Raw genomic sequence first — 20,789 nt, 5'->3', positions numbered from 1 at the left:
ACAGGGGACTCAATGCACAATCATTAATCAACCCAAAGCCTAATTCTCGTCAGTCTCCAATCTTCTGAAGCAGAACGAACAAGTTCTTACATGGTGAACAAGTTCTTAGATAGTGAAGAAGTTCTTACATGGTGAACAGTGCAAGGGCAGTCATCACAGAAACTTTCAGTTTTTATCACGCATCATGAACTATAAACAGTCAAGTCAGATATGATTATTTGTTTGATTTTTATACTTGATTTATATGTGAATGCCACATTTCTCCATTATTATTATTATTATTACTATTATTTTTAATAAAATGCTCAAGTGGTAGGTAGATGCAAGATAAAGGTAGAAAACATAGTTTAGTGCTGTAAGAGGGCAAATGTAGATGATCAGGTCTGTGCCTATAGACTCAGTATTAATCCAAGCTAGACAAGGGCAACAAAACATCCACGGATGCAGAAGATTTCTCTCAAAACAGGGGGGGGGTGAGGTTCTAAGCCTCCCCTCTGTTGATCCCCAATTTCTCACCTGATGGCCCCCCTGCGACTGTGCCTGTCTTAGGTTGTTCCTCCCTTGAGGAATCTTACCTGTCTCTGGCTAACCAGTCATGTTCCGTGGCCATACTTGAATCAACTTAAAATCAACAACATGGCCACATTTTTCAGTAGTATCATATCTGTTTCTAAACCGCCACCTGTTTGGCAGCACTACTCCGCCCCCAGATTCCCAGGGCCCTTTGGTAGTGACCAACTTTGGTTGCTTGCATAAATATCCTTAAAGCAACTGGGATGCACTCAATAACCTCAGCCTTCTTCCCTTCATTCCCCTTTTATCTCATTCTCTCCTACGTATTTATCAAGTCTTAAATTCAGTAATTTTTTTGTGGAAACTTGGTAGCTACATCCATCATTAATATTCTCAAGAGCACACTATAGATTTGGAATTTATCAAATTTTAATCCTGTGTTAAATTGTCAGCTCCATGATGACAGAGACAATGTATATTTTGTTTTTCTTTGAATTCCCAATTTTTAGAAAAACAACTTACACTTTAATATGTATTGTATGAGTATTGATTGAATTATAAACATAAGAGTAAGCCCTCAGACCAATTTTACTAATGATCTTGGATGTAAAATATTAATAATGGGATATTATCAAATCATATCTAGCAACACAGTAAAAGAATTATTCAACATAACAAAGGAAAACATATATAAATATTAATAACCACCTTAAATTGCAAAGCCTTTTAAATTATTTAAATAGTAAGAAGATAAGAAGTACATCTAAGTATGATATACTTTTTTTATTTATAAAAAAGTAACAATAACCAGGTAAATAGCAAAATGTTAAAGCCTTTGATTACTGTGGAAAATTAGGCGGCACTATCACCACTTCATTCAACATTGTCTTGAAGGCTCTACCTAAAACAATGAGATAACAGAACAGAGATCAAAATATAAGTATCTTTAAAAAAGAGACAACTATATCTTCATTTGCAGTTGATATGATTGTATATATAGAAAGGTTCAAGAACCTTAATGGAAAGAAGTTGAAGAATTTGGTGAGATAGATAAGAAAATGGAAAATAATATAAAAATAATCTAAATTATAATTTTAAATATTATAAACTCATGTCCTGTTCTAGTGTGTTAGGAGAGCCACTCTGTGATTTGAATTTAAGGTGCATTTTCAGGGCTGTAGGAGATGAGGTTAAATAAATTGTTATTATGAATACCATTTATTGAGTACTGACTAAAAATCATGCACATTGCTAAATTTCTTTATAACTATTAGCTTATTCAATCAACAAAACACTTTTCGACAACCCTTCAAATAAAGATACCAAGCCCTAAAATGGTTAAACAAATCAACCAAGATCATAAAACCTATGAATCTGAGAGTAGAATCTAATGCACTGTTTGTAATGAAATGAGATCCTATAGGCAGGGAAGATTGGGAGGGAAAATGTGTTGCCCATGGAGGCCACCAGGTTCCCAGAATCTGTTCCCAACATAGGGGCCAACTGGTTTCCTGTTACTCACTAGAAATGTATCTTACCAACTGGCCTCCCCTGGGTCTCCATCAATGCTTGACAGGAAAACACCAGGAAAGTGGTAAGAGATAGCGTTTTGCAGAGGCATGTTAAACAAACTAATGTGCTGGCTAGGACCACAGCCCATTAAACAGATGAACGACATTAGGAGCTACCTGCCTGCTAGTGAGATAAAAAGAACAGCAACTCTTGTTTGTATTGATTTTTTAAAATTCTTCTTGTCTCTGAAGCTTCTTGTAGCTAAGGATATGTCCTAGACTCATCCATGGGTTTGTGGTTTAGCTGCTCTCTGTGAGGCTGGGCCTGCTAAGTCAAAGTCCAGGGTCAGATCATGAGATGGGCACCGCAGAGCTTCATCTTTCTGAGAACATCAGCAACGTGACTCATGTTCTCGTGCTGGATAGACTGATATGCAAGGAGCCCAAGCCACACCATGGTAACATTCCATTAGTAAAAGCAAGTCACTTGGATAAGCCCAAACTCACTGAGAAGAGGACATATATCCTACTTAGAGCACTTATGAGGTCACAGGCAGAGGAAGGGATTAAGAAATATGATCAGTGATCCAATCTACTACTTCTGATTCAGATCGATATGGTAGAACTGGAAAGAGTGTCCTAAAGTTCTGAAATTCCTTCCCAAAATTCAAACCATATCAATTTTACTATAAGATATTTTCCCATATTTATATACCACCACGTGATTACTTGCTTTCTATTTAGATTTTCATTGACTGCTTTACAAATTTGTAGAAACCCATAATAAAGACAGCATGTTTTACCATCTTGAATGAAAAAACAGAAACCTGCTTTATTCACCATTAATGCAAGATCATTATAAACATAAGATTTATTTCATTTAAATTATCACAAGACAATGTGGCTACCAGAGGTGCTGAAACTTTGTTACATATGGAATTAACAAGTGTTATAGAAGTGTAAGTCTTTCTTCTTGAAGTCACCAGAATATAAAAGAAATGAGTGATGATGACACTGTCATAATTTACTGAACACTCTGTTTCAGCACCACCTAAAATCAACTCCTGTACTGATAAAACCATGTGTCACACATTGGGAAGCACTGTTAGCACAAGTCCCTTACTTCCCATTACACATACGGGGAAAACAGGGCTCAAACACTTCGAGGGACAAGGCCAAGTTCCCACAAACAACACCAGAAACAAAACTGAAGTGTTACCCTTATCTCAGCAACCCATAACACAGCCATATGTAGCAGACGGCCTCAAAGTACTTCAGGGATGAGGTAGCACTACTTAATGAGGCAAGATTTAGAAAGAAAAGTGGAAACATGAACAGAGCTGATCCGGGGGAAGTCAGTGGGACCAGGTTTTGTTTATGGCTCTGGCACTGATTCATTGTTTATCCTTGAGTAGCTCGATGAATCATCCTGCTCTCTTGTTCCCATTTGTAAATGAGAAGTAATGAATGGGCCTTGGAGAAATAATAGGAGGACTTAATAATAAAGTAATGCATGTACAGTAGTGTGGGTTCATCAAGGAAACAGCTCTGTGTATAAATGCAGCATGTGTAATAAATGCAGCCTGTACAAGGGAACAGATGGGGAGAGGCAGAAAAGGGAAGAAAGGAGAGAGGAAAAGAGAAGGGTAGGAAAAAAGCAAGTAAAATAAAATGAAACAGAGAACAGTATGTGAAAAAAAAGGGAAGGGGAAAGATGAGGAAAAAAGAAAAATAACAGAGGAAAGACAGGCTTAGGAAAGTTAAGACTAAATTCACACACATCTGGAAGGGAAAAGTCTTGGCTCTGGTTAACAGTAGGAGGAAACAAGTAGGTAAGAGTTGTGTGTTAAGATGGTAGTGAACAGACCATTTCCACCAACTCCATCACTATGGGAAAGTCACTTTACCCTGTAGCTTGTAGTTTCCTCATCTGTAAAAGGACAAAGCTGGAAAGTCTTGAGGTATCTTTCATTCTGAGACTGTATGAGGCAAGGATGCTTAGAAAAACTAAAAAGAATACTGATAAAAAAAAAAACATTAGGAGGAAAAGCAAGGAATATAAGAGGGCAAACATGAAGAAGTCATTTTACTTTCTTCAGATTGTGAATAAAAATTCTAACCATCTTTAGTGCAGGAAAGAAAATAGAACCTTTTGAACCCTAGAGAAAACCAGTCTTTGTCAATCCATTGTCAAAAAGCTCTGTCAAGTAAGACAGGCAAAATTATTGTCTCTTTTTCTCTCTTCCTCTCCTATCTATATAAAATAGATGTTTTTCACTGAGTACACTAAGAGTGGTGCATTTTATTGTATGTACCTCAATAAAAAACTGAACTTTTCATCTTTCTAAAACTGTTTTTAGTCAAAAATATTTCAGTAACATAAAAAAACCACTGAACCAAGAATCTATGGAAAGAAAGAAAAAGAACAAAGAAAGGAAAGGGAAGAAAAGAAGAAGGAAAGTGGGAAAAGAAAAGAGAAGAGAACTCACTTGGATATTGCTCATAAACATAATGTTCTCTTTTGGGAAATGGCACAAACATGTTTGGCTTTGGCTCAAAGAAAATTCTCTCCAAAGCAGTTGAGTTAGGTATACGAAGTAAAAGAAACAGATGATAACATTTACCACAGTATCCAGGATGGACTGGAGTCTCTTATTCCTCTTTACCCACAAGTGTTGCACCATTTCTGATATTTCTGATAACTGTGTTGGTCTTTTACCTCTTTTCTGCAGACAGCTTACAGTTCTAGGATGAGTCCCACTCTTCATCCTGTGTACTGACCTGTCCATCAGTTTGAGTGCAAATCTGGAGCTTTTCCTATGGCTGAAGTCCTGCTCCCAAGTCCAGGCTACTGGGAATCCTGGCTCTGGCCTTGTTACCTGCTGACAGATAATGCCTGTTATTTGGTGCTGGTGTTTACCTCCTACCAGGCAATCAGGGAACATCAGCTCTTACCATCCCCTACTTTCCTCAACTATGTGGGCCCCCAACTTGGGTATCTTGGTTATCTGGATCCTTAACCCCAATCTCATTTCCAATTACTTGCTGTAATTACACATCATCTATCTTTCTATACTTTAGCTATTGTGTTTTTCCTGACAAATTGCCCACAGACCTGGAAATCACTCACTGCATAACCCTGGAGAGTCTGTCATGGAATAATGCAGCTTTGAGAGCCTTTCAAGAGAGACCTAGTCATGGGGCAGTTAAGGTGCAGTTGGCTGACAGCCTTCAGTGGCAGAGCCAGCGGGGTCACCTGTAGTGTTTGAGCTGAGGCTAGGGCATCAAAATGGAGAAGGGAGAGTTCACTGATGTAAGGACATTCCATCAGGAATTTTCACTGAGCACACTGGCAAGGACTCCAGGGCTTAGTGAAAACTATCTGTTAAGAGTTGTTCCTTGAAGTCTGGTGAAGTGATGGCCTATGCTGAGTGAAGCTGAAATCTCTGAATTTCATAGCAGATGGTTCAGGAAGGGATTAAATTGCTGAGAACATTGGGTGTTCTTAAGTGGATGTTGTTTGACATTAAATTCTCTTTCCTCACAATGAGGGTGCTCACAGGACTCATCCAGAATGTGCTGGTGAGAGAGGCCATAGAGTAACTGAAAATTGCAGTGTAGCCTCATCTGCAGGCCAGGGCTGATGGAGGGAGAGGTGGTCACAGACCTGGGGTCATGGATAAAAATAAGGATGATGGGGTCATGAAGCAATAGAGGTCAGGTAGATGCAGTTAACCACCAGAAGTTCAGGGAAGGCATTTATGCTAATAGCCAGGGAGGCCAAAGTGACATCTAGGTGGGACTGGTCAGCTAAGTATTGAGATGATTAATAATAAATGTCATCCTTAGTGACAAAACAGAGGCAAAACAGATGAGCAGATACTGAGGGTACTGTTTATTATACACATTAATAATTGAGGAAAAAAAAGAATAGAAGAGCAAGAGGCTGAAGAAGGTAACCCTAATAAAAAGGAAAGATCTACTGCCCAAATCCTAGACCTGAAGACATACAAATAGACAATTAACAAACACAAAAATTGTTCATTGAAAAATCTAATAATTTGGCTATACCCTGGCAATACTAAGTAGAAGAAAACAGTATCAATATCCACAGTACAAAATGATGTATCACTACAGATCCTACACGTCAAATGTAATTAGAATAAATTAAATATTGTCAGATAATTTCATGACAATAAGTCTAAGTTTAAATAAATGTATACATTCTTATATAAAACAACTTAAAATTGGCACAAGAACTAAATATCTAATAATCTTAAATCTATTAAGAATAGTAAATCTTAACTACTCTCCCCCAAAACAAAATTACTTTAGTGTCAGATGCTGTCAGTTATCAACATTTTCAAAGATTTAAAGACAAAATAAACTCAATCTTACACAAACTCTTTGAGAAAAGTAGAACATACCAAAAGTCACTTTATGTTGCACCATAACTTTGATACCAAAACATAGCAAGGACATTACAAAGTGGATACTTATAGGCCACTCTGTTTTATGAACTTAGATGAAATAATCTTTAATAAGATATTAGTATGGCAACATAGATGGACCTATAGGATATTATGCTAAGTGAAAAAAATCAGTCAGAGAAAGACATATAGCATACGGTTTCATTTATATGTGGAATCTGAAAAAACAAAAGAGATGAACAAACAAAACAGAAATAGACTCATAAACACAGAGAATGGACTGCTGGTTACCATGGCAGGAGGGGTAAAATAGGTGAAGAGGATAAAATGTACAAACTTCAAATTATAAAATAATTCCATCACAGGGATGGACTAAAGGATGGATACTATAGGAAATATAGTTAATAATATTGTAATATCTTTAAAAAAAACGTTAGTAAGCTGAATTCAGAGACATACCAAAAAAATAAGCAAAACAAAACAAGGCATGATCAGGTAACATTTTACTCTAGTAATTAAGTTTGGTTATCATATGGAATCATCAAGGTGAATGATTCCTACATTAATAAAATAAAGGAGAAAAAGTATTTGATCCTCTCAACACAAACACAAGGAATTTATGTTATAATTCAACATACAAAGTTGGCAGTACCAGCTGACCAGATATTCCTATTATTTCTTCAGTAAATAACAGGCATTGAATCACAAGGACTGTTTACTGAAGCAAAATATAGAGAAGTCATAATAATCAAGATGTTGGAAATGTAACTGCATATGTTTGTTCATTTTGTGCATTCTATTTATTCAATTTTAGATGTTATGGTGGATTTCCTGTCTGCAATCACTACAATTTATCCTAGTGGCTATAACTGTTTCAGACTTTCCCATTCCCCTTATCCCAGTAGAGAATCTAATTGCATGATAAGAATCCCCTTTTATGCTATTGTACTTAAAAGAAGTACTTAATTCCTTGTATCGGAAGATATCGCTTATTTTTGTAATCTGTAACTTTGATATTTTATCCATTTCCTTTCCCCAAAACCTCTCCATGCCAGAAAACAGAAAGGTGATTTTTAAGTCTTTAGTGCTTTATAGAAATATAACAATGAAAGTATTTGGAAAATGAATTATTGTTCTATTTAGGAATTTCTGCTCTAAGAGAATACGTAATCTAGTTTCTGAATCACTTCATTTTCATTGTGGGCTATTCCTTAGAGATTTTATAGTGAAACCTTCTTATTTTACAGATGAAGAAATTGAAGTTAGTTGATATCATCAAGCATGATTAATTAAGACCAAGGATGGACAAGGATTTAGAAAATCTTGTTTGCTTCTAATGCTATTTTTCCTATGCAACAGATGATCTTCTCTATTTCTCACTGGATTAGCATAAGAAGTAATTATAAGATAAAGCATACCTTTAAAACTTCAATGAAAAAATAGTAAATTAAAATACATGAGAACATTCCAAGAGTTCTGTTTTTTTAGCATTTAATAACAGGCATACAAAATAATTGTTTTGAATTAAAAAGTGGAAGGATTCTAGGGATCAAAACAAACAACTAACAGAAGAAACTCCTCAAGTTGGAGATAAGTCATTTAGGATGTATGGAATGTGTATACTCTAGTAAAAATGTTATTTTAAGATGAAGATATATAGTCTTGCTTGACAGAGATCATTTCTTGGCACATGATTACTCATCCCAGAGTTAAAATGAGACCATTGTAAAAATAAGTAAAGGAAGCCTAATTAAAAACAGAGTCAGGAAGCCCTGAAGGGGGGGCGCTCACACACTAAACTTGCTGTAAGAAGTATGCCTTACATTCTCCAGCAGGAAGCAGCTCACTTACACACAGGAAGGAAGAAGGAAGAATTTCTCCTGACCCAGCAACAGCCTCACCAGTAAGAATCCACCACACTCAGAAGCTGTAGCAGCCCCTCCCAGCTTCCCTTTTTCCCTAATACAAGCCCCTTTTCTCTATGGACTTGCCTATTGTTCACCATCATTAGCTTTCTCCAAATTGAAATTCTGTTATTCTGAATAAACTCATTTTGGTAGTAAAATAGCTGGTTCTTCTGTTTTTTTTTTTCTTTTTCTTTTTCTTTTTTTAGGGTCAGCATTACCAATGAAAAGTCTGGTTTATGAAAATACCATCTTCCCTTTCACCTACTCAAAAACCATTTCTTGCCAAAAATTGAGGAAGAACACAAGCAAATATATACTGAAATGAGAATGAATAAATTAGAAAATATCAAGATGACTATAGAGTTTGGGAGCATCATTTTATGTAGTTACAAATCATGAATTTAGAGGTGTCAGTGCAGATCTGATGAGGGAGATTTCTGGGGTCATTATTAGGCTGCTCAAGGTCCACCAGTTCTTCTCTTCTGAACACACAGTAGGGTTGCATTTTCTAACTCTGTGAGACTAGATCTAATATTGGTGAACAGAAGTGATGTTTACAGATTCTGAGCAGAATATTTTTCTGCTTTGAGAATCTCCAGAACACTTTCTTCCTGGTTTGGTAAATAACATTTAAAACAGTTATTCTGTTAGCCACATTTCCTCAGCAAATATATTAAGTAAAGATCCCCTGATGACCCATGATGGATAAGTTACATTAGTAAAAAAATAAAAATTCAGTGTTTTAAAGTTTTGATTTTGGTAGTGACTATTACCATGGTATAACAAAGCCTGTCTGATGTAAAACATGTTAGAATTATGTCTTATGTCAAGCTGGCATTTGGGTCTACATACTGCCTCTGGATAAGTCTAGTTACAACTGTTCCATGATGTGCAGGTCTATTATGTGCCACTCAGGTCCCCCTTCAAGGAAGAATTTGTCATAGCAACAGACCCCACCCACCAGCTGCTTCAAAAGATTATTTTAGCTGCAGATAAACACCTCGTGCACGGTGCCCCGTTCTGTAGGCCGCTCATCTAACCGCTCCTTGCGATGCGGTTTAAGGGCTTGAACGTTTCAGTCTTGCTCTAAACTGTGATGAACCAGTTTTACTCCGCCAGTGCCTCTGGAATTGGCTGGCGCTGTTCTTAGGGGCACAGCGTACTTTGTGCCAACTTCCCTCCCTGCCCAAACCTGTTCGCTTTCTCTTCCTTTGACAGGTGGACACCAAAACTGACCAGTGGAATTCTGCAGCAAGGAACAGCGGCCCAGGCTCCCCAGGCCCCGGGAAGTCCTGGAAACCAAGTGCCACCTCCAGGACGAGGGGACATGACACGAGCCCCTTGCGACAGGTGCTCTGGCCAGGCCCCCTGGTCTCTCCCGGCCGTCCTGGAGCTCCCGAGCGCTGACTGCCCTGAGCGCACCTTGGAAGGAAACGGCAGTTCTCACTTCCCGGGACTGCGGCCCCCCGGCAGGACAGAGGCCCCTCCCCAGGCCCCCCCCAAGCCGCCGCAGGTCCTGGCAAGGCGGCCGGCCGGCCGTCGGAGAGCTGGAGGGGCCACCACCCCAAGTCCGCTGAAGAAAGGGGCAGCAGGGCCAGCCAGTGGCCTCCGTGCCGGCGCCCCGCGAGGACCCTGGGGAAGAGCCCCGGCCTCCAGCCTCCCCGGGGAGGCAGGAGCGAAGCACGAAAGGCCCGGGAGGCGGGTGAGGGGCCGCGCCCCGTCCCGGGGTCTTACCACCTGGCCTGGGCCAAGCTGGGTGACCCACACCTCCAGCCGTTCGGGTGGCGAGAGGCCAGGCCCCCAGCGCGCGCCGGGGCAGGCGGCCGCTCAGGACTCACCGAGCCAGCAGCGTCCCCAGCCCGCGCCGGGCGGCAGCGGCGTGCGTCCCGCTGCATCCGGGCCTCTCCCGCGCGGGCGCCCCTGGGACCTGACGGGCGCGCTTCAGGGCCGCGGGAGGTTCGGGCCGGCCGGGTGAGGGCGCCGCGGCCCGAGCCTAGCGGGGCTCGCGGGCGCATCTGCCTCCTCGGAAGCGCTTGAGGAGACGCCGCGGGGCCGTGGTTCCCGGAGCTCGGGGGCCGCCGGGGTGTCCCGCGCGCGGGGTCCCTCACGGACGGGCTGCAGCGCCGCTGGAAGGCCCGACGCCGCGGTGGAAGCGGCACCGGAGGAGCTGGGCGAGGCGCTCCGGGTGAAGGGCCCGGCGTGGGACCCGCGGGGCAGGCGAGGGAGGAGGCCCAGCACCAGAACCTCCAGAAGGTTCTGAGGGAAAGCCGGCCCGCCGCCGACCTCTCTCCCCGGAATCGCCCTGCTGGGCCCTCGGGGCGGCTGGAGACACCGGCGGCGCGGGAAGGAAGGGGCGCGGGAGGCGCGTGGAGGCGCCGCCGCGGGGCTGAACAGGGAGGCAGCGAGCCGGGCGGCGGCCAGGCGGAGGGGAAGCGGCCCTGAGGCGGGCAGCGCGCCTCCGCCAGCGGGAGAAGACCCGAGACGGATGAGAAAACGGTGGGCCCACAGCCCCGGGGCGGCCTCATCCCCGAGCGAGAGAAAACCTACCCGGCAGCCCCTCGCCGGGCCTCCCGCCCTCCCGTCCGTTAGACGGGCTCATGTCCTTTCTTCCTCAACCTCAACTCGTCTCTAGACTGGACTGCTGCAAAAGGAAGACCAAATGCAGTTTCCCCTCAGTGTGATAAAGGGGGCGGGGGGGCGCCATCAAGTAAACGTGTCCTATGAGGAGCACTGACGCGAAAGGGCGGAGCCAGGGCCGTCGGCGAGGAGGCGGAGGGCCCGGGGCACGTGGTCACTGCCCACCTCGGCGGGGCCCTGCGCCAACCGCTCGCGTTCCCGCCGGAAGCAAATTGGAAAGTTATATCTGTCCTGATAGAGGGTTTCAGCCATTTGGGAATTTACGAGAGAAACAGTAGCCAGGAAAACGGAATTGGATGGTTGTTTTGAGACTCCATTGGGGCATAAGGAGAAAACAAAAAGAGGCTGAAAGCCAGGGGGTGTCGGTTCTAGGAGGCCAGTGCCCTGTTATCCTTCTGCTTTGGAGGTTTAAAGAAAGCCAAAGATAAGCTCCAGAACTTGATTACCAGGTAATCAAGCACCAAAGAACGTTATATTACTAACCAAGGCATATTTGCTATGCTAATGTCAGGACGTTGATCGAGAAAGAATTGAACTCCAACATTTGGAATATATGGAGACACAGGATTTGACGCCCTTGGGACCTTGAGTTTCCAGAGTCGCCGGAAGCCTTTGAACCTTCAGAAGTGACCCACTATGTCCTTTTAAGAATGAATAACCCACTTCTATTTAAAGAAATTTAAAGTGTTTCCTTCAGTTGAACTGTCTACACAGGAACTTTTCTCACTTTCCCTAATTCCCACTACTTGGTTTTAAGCCATGGAAATACTACATGAAGTAACGTACTGGGTCTGATACAAGAAGAAAGGGATTATGCCCCCAAGGAGCTGCAAGATTTAGCATGAACTGACAGCAGCTAGGAGGTTTGTGCCTGAGACTATTCTGAGGGTGATTATTGGAGGAAACGAGGAAGAAAATTGGGCAATGCAGCATTTGATTTTGTTTTTTGTTTTGTTTTGCTTGGAGAATTCTTCCAAGATACAGGATTTTATACCCTGGCAAAAACCCTAGGGGTTGGTTCAAACTTGAGATACTAGGATGATTCTGAGAAGCGTTTATAAAACAATGGCCCATGTTATGTGAAAGTTAAATATCTGAATTGTCCTGGCAAACAATAGAGAAAGAATTTAATAGTTCCAGAGAGGTGGTCACAGCCTCCCTGGGATGTCCTGCATGATTGGATGGCATGGCTATAAAATAGCCAGCCTTTGTGGCTTAATATGGGACACATTTGCTGAGCCATTTTACTCTAGGGCTCTTCATAGGCTTAGTTAGCCAGTGGGGTTGTTGGAACCTAAGAGAAGGTCAGCTTTTCCCTTTGCTTTATCTTGATTTCTTTCTACCCTTTCCATAGGGATTGATCCCAACTGAATTCTGTCATAAACATCCAGCATGCTAATCTCCATCTCTGAGTATGCATCCTGTAGAAGCTAGTTTGTGACACAGTCACAAGCATCTGGAGACAAATTTATGGGTGAGTTGCTGAGCACCACTATCCTGCTAATTACCACACCGGCATTATGGTATTGAGTTAGACATCATCATCCTCATTTCACAAATTGAAATTTTGAGAGTTTCAGATTGGCTTGTTCAAGATGAAGTGATTAATACATTACACAAACTTCTCATATTTTTATTGCAGAATTCTTTTTCTGTCACACTGTTTTCTATATAACGGTTTCTCCAAAAGAGATCTTCAGAAACCCAGTGGTTACTTAAAGGTTCAATGAGATAAGTAAAGAGAACAAGGATGAAGGATGCCAACCTTACTTAATCCAAAGCAAAGCCACCCTTATCCATTTTAATACTGTGCCAAATTATTTTGTTTAACAGAGATGCTGCTGCTACCAAAAATAAAAATAAAAACAAAAACTGAAAATGATTGCTGTGCAATAATGACAAATGCAATTCACTGGGCTTAGCAGAAACTTAAAAATTGAAAGTGAGTTACCATCCTGAATATTTTACACACATACCCATTGTGGCTATTAGAATGCTTAGAATTTCAGATCACGAAGTGACATTTCCTAACATTTATAAGTCTTTTAGTTAACTTTATCATTGTCCATTTTGCCATTGTTGATTTTACTAAAATTACTGTGTCATATGATATTGGTAATTACAAACTATGTAATTATAAAATCATTAACTTTTCTATAATATTTTCGTGTATAATCATACTGTGAGAGAACAATTTTGAATTTAACCATTAAGGGCTTAAGGATATAAATATTGAACTGGAGTATAAAATCTCTAAAATAATTTGTTTTTTGAGGTACACTTAAGATTAATATTACAAAGATAATTATGCACACAAAAGATTTATAGGCTGTGTGAACAACAATTACTATTTGAAGAATGATAATCATACCTTAAAATTAACTTTGTGGCTGCAAATATCCCAAATTTTATTTGTAGTAAACTTGATTTCCACCTTTATCAATATAAAACTATTTTCAGGTTTTAATTTTATGTCATGGAATATATGTTTTTATGTATTACTCAGTATTTTAATATCATAGTCCAATATAAAATTAACCAAAATGAAACAAAACAACAAAATGTAAAGATAGTTCAACTCAGTGACCAAAGAAAATATTAAATACACTTGAACAGATATCTGCATGAACAGTTTTTATTTTCCTAATAAAATAGAAATAACAGTCAGTCTTCAGTGTGACAACTGACATATGTTCATGGGAAATAAATTTTATAAATATTTACTAAATATTTCAAAAATACTAAATTCACTTATCTTTATATGTTCTGAAAAGCTTCTGAAAAACAATCAGAATATCATACAAAGAGAAACTGGCTGTAAGATCTAAAAACTTCAATTTCAATAAACCCTAAGACTTCATGCTTCTGAATCAGAAGTCCAAATATTTAAGAAAGATAGTCTTTGAAGTTCACTTTGAGAAAGGTATCCACCTCTGATCAGTAACTGTGACCAACAAGATTATATTGCAAGTAAAGCTAGTAGGTATCTGATCATGTGAGAAGTGTTGAGAATAGACTTTACAGAGAAACAGAGTCAGTGTGAGCTCAGAGAATTGTTTATAAGAGAGGTGTTCTGGAGAAAAATGAAAGAAGAGATAAAAATGGAGAGAATCAGGAATTTCTCCTTAAAACCCAGAGACACTTAGGCTCCATCTTAGATCATGACCATTATCTTCCAAGTCTCAATTTTAACTACTACATTAGGTTCCTAAATTTCTCCAGGATCCACTCTTTGGTCTGTTCAATTCATTCTCAAGAGCAGAAGCAGAGTGATATTTTAAAAACACAAGCATTGTTGTGACATTTCTTTAAACCTTTCAAGGACTCCCTCTGCCCTTTAGAGCAGTAACCACAACCCTTAACTTGGCCTACTGATTTCTCTAGATTCATCTGCTTACACATTCGTTCCTCCTGGCTCACTAAGTTTCGTCAGGCTGACTTACCTCAATTTTTTTTTTTTGAGAGGGCATCTCTCATATTTATTGATCAAATGGTTGTTAACAACAATAAAATTCTGTATAGGGGGGTCAATGCTCAATGTGTAATCATTTATCCATCTCAAGCCTAATTCTCGTCAGTCTCCAATCTTCTGAAGCATAACGAACAAGTTCTTACATGGTGAACGAATTCTTACATAGTGAATAAGTTCTTACATGGTGAACAGTACAAGGGCAGTCATCACGGAAACTTTCGGTTTTGATCTCGCATTATGAACTATAAACAATCAGGTCAAATATGAATATTTGTTTGATTTTTATACTTGATTTATATGTGGATCCCATATTTCTCCCTTTATTATTATTATTATTTTTATTTTTAATAAAATGCTGAAGTGGTAGGTAGATGCAAGATAAAGGTAGAAAACATAGTTTAGTGTTGTAAGAGAGCAATTGTAGATGATCAGGTGTGTGCCTGTAGATTATGTGCTAATCCGAGCTAGACAAGGGCAATAAAACATCCACAGATGCAGAACCTTTCTCTCAAAACAGGGGGGTGAGGTTCTAAGCTTCACCACTGTTGTTCCCCAATTTCTCACCTGATGGCTCCCCTGCGACTGTGCCTGTCTTAGGTTGTTCCTCCCTTGAGGAATCTTACCCGTCTCTGGCTAACCAGTCATCTTACAGGGCCATACAGGGAAATGTAAAGTTGGTTAGTGAGAGAGAAGCCATATTGTTTGAAAAGGTTAGCTTTTTACTTCTTTGCAGATTTATGCCCTGTGGCTTCTATGCCCAGCACTTGTCTCGAGGTATCTTTACCACCTGGAGGAATTATGATGCTCAGTAAATTCGGTATGAGGCACGAATTCTATTTAAGGGTTGTAATTAGGTAGGAAGAAGAAAAGCTATAGAGGTAGCATATGGAAGAAAACATGGGAGGATTGATTATTTCTTTGACATATCTTCTTGTAGAGTACCTTAAGCATGTATAGGGTTTAAACTACTAACTAACTTGTGCACACATATAAACATAATAGGAATACGGTGACATAAACAAAGCAAAACTATAATTACTAGCCATCTCCAGTGAAGCCAAGAAAACCAGTTAGGCACCCTAGGCATTTGTGAAAATTTGTCTATGATATGATGGATATTGTCCAACTGTACTTGAACAGTCTGAGAGAAATCAGACAAATTAAAGCAACCCATTTCTGGGATCTGTTCACATCCCATATGTTCTTTTAACTGTAGATTGACTTACCTCAATTTTTATAAGGTGGACATGTAATTATCTCTGCCCCTCTTTCTGAATTTATTAGATTCGATCTTCCTATCTCAATTCAATTATTTAATTCTTCTTGGGGGGGTCCTTCTATGAGGCCTACAGACCATATTCAGTTCTTGATATATACTGTCAAATCTCAATTCTTAAAAAAATTATATTTTATTATTACAAAGTTTTGTATAACATGTTAATATCAGACTACACTAATAAACTATAAGCTCTATAAAGGCAAACTATATGTCTACTTTATTCCCTTTTTGGTTTCTACATCCAGCACAGCAAATCTCAGTAATGTTTAGGTGATTATATGAATAATTAAATAAATAACAATAATTAATTCTTCTTGCATACCTATCGGATTCAATCCAATCCTGGTTCATGAAGGAGTTCTTAGGTTAATCTAATTTTGAACTTTGTATTTCCAGGAATAAAACTCAAAGTAGGGGCTATAAATACATACATACACACACACATACACACATACATACATACATACATACATACATACATAAAAAACAAAAGGAATGAGAGGAGCTCTTGACCCCAGGAATAACCGAGAGCCATACCGTATATGATTCTGTTCCATATCATACATGGTCTATGTAACGGAGGAGCCATGGGCAAAGCTCCTTGGGAATACAGCCCTGACTGTGGGTAAAATACTGCTAAGCTTTAAATGCTACTTCCTTTCTTCTCTGGGCTAAATTTTTACAAATAAAAGAAGAGGTGGTGGAGAGAGGAGAATACTTAGCTGAAAGGGAAGGATTAAATTTCACAACATATTACAATCCAGCTGGGTGTAGTGCAGCTGATCGTGGAGAAGGGGTTCTGTATTTTTCTACTAGCCTGTAGGTCCTTGAGGAATCTATCATATTCGTATATTTTAAACAGAAATGGAAGCTGTGAGGTTATAATCACAATTTGTCAGCTAGATTTATAGTTAAGGCACTCAGGTTGCAACTAAATTAGGGGCATGTCTAGTGGCCAAGGAAAGAAAATTTTGTTATAAATTGGTATTTTCTTTGGGAGCGCCAACCCACAAATGGAGTTTCAGGGACCTCTAACAAGCTAACAGTGGTACATGTTGCTGTACCAATAACAGGGTAATAGTCCTAGGTACAGGAAGGATTCATTTGGATCAACGTGTTTATGTTCATACATACTTCACAGTATTCATTTTATTAAGACATTAAATGGATAGGCTAATACCTTAAAACGAAAGTAAGTTCTATATTAATATGTTGATAATCATTTTCAACATCATCATCATCACTATTATCATTTTACGTAAAACATATTTCTGTGACTTAGACCAGAGTGTACTTCCATTTAGTAGTTTGGGGCCTTTCAAGGATTGTTTTTATCAAAGACTGAAAGCAAGACAAGCCTGATTTAAAGGTCTGAAAGAACATTTCTGTTTCCCAACCCCTGCCAGAATCATAGGTGTAGGCAATTCAACATCCCAAATCACATCCCAAATATAACAGTCCCAAGAAGATTAGTGTAGGATGTAAACCATTCTCAATTTAAATATTTCCTACCTACAGTCAGAAAAACAAAACAAAACAAAAAAACCCTGAATTCCAAAATAACTCTCAAGGCTATTTGTTACAATTTTTGAAATATCTTTAGAAAAAAAAAACCAACGAAGTTCTTGTTATAACTTAGAAGTCACAGACAGTCATATTATCTTTATTTTTCCCCCAAGTAAGGAAGAGGCTTATTAACTGTGGTAGGTGTTAGGGAGGCTTCCAGGTGATAGTGAAACACTGAAGAGGGTATCCTAGAGTAGCTCTACATGTAATACTGCATTTAGTCCTCTTCTGTACCCATTAAAGTAGGTTATACTCTATTCCATAGATAAGAAAACTTACCTGTGATCTATTACTAAGCGGAGGAATCAAGATTCAAAATCAAAAGCTCACATTTTTAGCCACTATTTCAAAACTTACCTCTATTACCAGGGATATTAATTAGTATAAATTAAATGTGTTATGCTAGTAATAAGGCAAGGGCTTTAGGATAAACACATAGAATAAAGAGAAGTGATTGCATCTACAAGATTGAGGTGAGGGAAGGACGAATTGGGACCCTAGACCCATGGGCTGAGACTATCTAGGACTGAACTGTGAAGTCCTCACTCCCAGGAATCCCAGTGTACAAAGGCCCCAGCTCTAGATAATTATATCACAGTTAGAGCTGTCACATGTGGATTTGAAGAATAGGAAATAAAGAGTGAAGAGTGGAAGAAGGAGGACATGGGAAGAGTTTGGGGTGTGGTAAAGCATGAGATCACAAGACATCAACTTAACAAATAATGGCCAGACACAGACTAAAGGTAGTCTATGGAAGTCAACTGCTGAGGATGTTTTGGGTACCATGGAATTAAAATTCCCCTTCATCTTGTGTTACCATTTCTTCATCTATCCTATCACTTCATGAATGGAAACTCCAACACAGGGAAACACTAAGGCAAAAGAGCGTGCTTTTCCCAAGAGACTGAAATGACTGAAAATGTATTTACCAATCCATTTAAGATCATTTGTAAACTCACCTGCTTGTATTTTTACTGCCCCCAACTAAAAATTCTCTTGACTCTTAGTTTAGTCCTAGTTGGTATGTGGAATTTATTTAATTTATTGAGGTCTTGTAAAACTTGGCACTATGATAAGTACTTTTTAAAGATATCATTCTTGCCTTCATTCATTCATTAAATAATGTGATTACTTCCCATACCATAGTCACTGTGTGTGACTCAAGGGATACATACTCTTTCTGTTTTGCTACTCTTTCTGATGGCACCATTTCTTTTCTCTCAGATAAGCAAAATCTACCTGTCTACCAAGACTCAGCTCAAACATCACTGCATTAATTGTGTAACTGGATCTTTCTCGTGTGCTACAAGTACATGGAGGCAGTATCTTTGTCTCATTTATTTTCTGTTCCCAACACTAAAAAAACTATCTGAAACCACATTATTATAAAGAAACACTGAATGACACATAAATATAAATGAATGAATAAGAGAGGTAGATGCTATTTAAGTGGTTAATTGCTGAACATAGAACGCAGATGATTTCATCATAGTGTGGTATGTGTAAAAATTGATAAGAAAGAACAAAGAGATAAGCACAAATTAACATAATGCAGTAGAGGGGACAACAGTCTCATATGTAGTAGTGGGAAAGTTCTCAAATGAGGTTATTTTGGCCATCATGTGTTATGGAGAATTAGAAATTAACTGGGGGAAGAGTTGAAGGAAGAAATAGCTTTCAAATGTTTTCTTTACTAATGTATTGAATATTCCAGGACTTTATTTAATAGTCTGTTTTTCTATGCTATTACTCTGCCCCATCTCCAAATCAACCATCCCTGGGTCTGATGAAATAAAGCTACATTTACTGAGGACCTGAATTATATGCCAGATAGAACATATCTGTATAGAGATTATATAAATAAGTAACTGACAGATGGCAGATGATTAGATAGATAATAGATCCATCCATACATCCATATATGCATATATAGATTCTACATACATAGACAATGTATTTTGATCCATATGCCAATTTTAAATAAGGTCCTTGACCAGACTCCCACAGTTGGTATGTGATCTCCCTAAAGATTTGTGTCTGGGTTACCTACAACAAACCTTCTTAAAAATAGATAAAGTTATACATTTAAAATACATTTTAACATCCAAACTGAATTCATACTCTGAAAAATACATTTTATTAAGTGCCAAATCTGTCAGCTTGTAAAATAAATAACTTTATTTCAGCCTCACCATTTACCTGAATCATTATAAAGCATGAAGTAGACTTAGAATATTTCTTAGATACTGCAATGAACCCTTAAATTATTGTTATTGAGACTCAAAGAGTAAATATTTTCTAACATTCACTGGTACAGTTACCTGAACTGACTACAGAAGTTATGTAAATACCACACAATTTCTTTAACCTCTCCAATGTTCTGGACTCAAAATCAAGAAGGCATACAGAGGACATTCTTATTGACCTATATTGAGAGGTAGTATAATAAAGAAGTAATCTAATTTGTCCATGCAAATGGCCTAAGTCCACAGACATTTATGCATTTCTTTAGTGCTTTGGAAACTGAGAATAAATGAACACCCAGTAAGACTGATATTAATAATGCAAAACTATAACAAATGGCATTTCGTGAGAATATCATGCTCTTAAAATGAAAAGCAATATGAAAAAAAGTCCAATTTTGATTAGGACACTATTTCTGGTTTTGAGATAAACAGTTTGAAGAGAATTATCTATAATAAGAATTTTCAGAAATATGAAAATAAAACAGTGGCACTAGATAAAAAGATGAGTCTCATAATAGAAAAGATTCAACTATGCATTTTGAAAGGGTAATTCAAGAGGATGAGCAAAAAGGAGAAAAAAATGTTTAAGGAGATATACTAAAGTGGAACCAACAGATGGTCTGTTGACCTTATCAGACAATATTGACCCTATCAAATAGTATAGATCAGACATTAAGAAATGAGATCTGCTGAGGCCATTGCACTTCACAAGAAAGTAGATTTCCTTATATTTTGATACATTATCATATGGTAATTCAGTTTTTCTTTGGGAAATAGTTGAAGAAAAATGCAGAAAAGAAATTTTTTTATATATATATACTGGATAAGTCAATTGAAAATGATCAGGTTTTCAGTAATGAGATCCTGACTTGCTTTTGAATCACAATTATATAAAATTTTAACTGGAATTGAAGCCCATTTCTAGGCATTAAGGAAGAACTATAATCCATAGTCTACTCCATGATGTGTTGGGTTCATTTTATTTTATTTTATTTTATTTTATTTTATATTACTTTACTTTACTTTTTATTTTATTTTATTGGTTTGTTTATTTTATTTTATTTTATTTTACTTCATTTCATTTCATTTCATTTTATTTTATATTTTATTATTTTATTTATTTTATTTTTTTAGCAACTTTATTTATAATGCCCCAAATATGAAATAACTCAGATGTCCGTCAAAAGGCGAATGGCTAAATCAACTGTGATATATGTATGTATATTAG

At 38.6% G+C, this 20,789-nt stretch overlaps 1 protein-coding gene and 1 long non-coding RNA gene across 11 annotated transcripts in view; one reads left to right on the top strand and one right to left on the bottom strand.

Annotated features, from left to right (window-relative positions):
- Positions 1-1,281: 1,281 nt before the first annotated feature.
- LOC140845483 (uncharacterized) lies at positions 1,282-11,043 on the bottom strand. Of its 10 annotated transcripts, none has more exons than XR_012124284.1 (4): positions 10,909-11,043; positions 4,806-4,906; positions 3,932-4,043; positions 1,282-1,414 (listed from the first exon to the last, which is right to left on the bottom strand). XR_012124284.1 is itself a non-coding variant. In XM_073219663.1 (4 exons), the coding sequence occupies exons 1-2, from the start codon at positions 10,884-10,886 to the stop codon at positions 4,900-4,902; spliced, it is 798 nt and encodes a 265-aa protein (XP_073075764.1). In that variant the 5' UTR covers positions 10,887-10,898; the 3' UTR covers positions 1,282-1,414; positions 3,932-4,043; positions 4,806-4,899. The 10 variants fall into 10 exon arrangements, 6 of the variants coding, with proteins under 6 accessions (XP_073075764.1, XP_073075778.1, XP_073075774.1 ...); XR_012124285.1 differs by having other exon boundaries at positions 4,806-4,903; positions 10,909-11,009; XR_012124287.1 differs by lacking the exon at positions 10,909-11,043 and adding an exon at positions 9,362-9,577.
- A 706-nt stretch (positions 11,044-11,749) lies between these two features.
- LOC140845492 (uncharacterized) overlaps positions 11,750-20,789 on the top strand; it is a 155,772-nt gene continuing 146,732 nt past the window's right edge. Inside the window, exons 1-2 of the long non-coding RNA XR_012124291.1 lie at positions 11,750-11,861; positions 12,353-12,472. This is a non-coding gene — a long non-coding RNA (uncharacterized lncRNA). The remainder of the gene's footprint in view (positions 11,862-12,352; positions 12,473-20,789) is intronic.

Source organism: Manis javanica, chromosome 2 (assembly GCF_040802235.1).
Source record: "Manis javanica isolate MJ-LG chromosome 2, MJ_LKY, whole genome shotgun sequence".
Classification (NCBI taxonomy): Eukaryota; Metazoa; Chordata; class Mammalia; order Pholidota; family Manidae; genus Manis; species Manis javanica.
The sequence above is the reverse complement of the archived record's forward strand: the minus strand, read 5'-3'. Positions and strand labels throughout refer to the sequence as shown.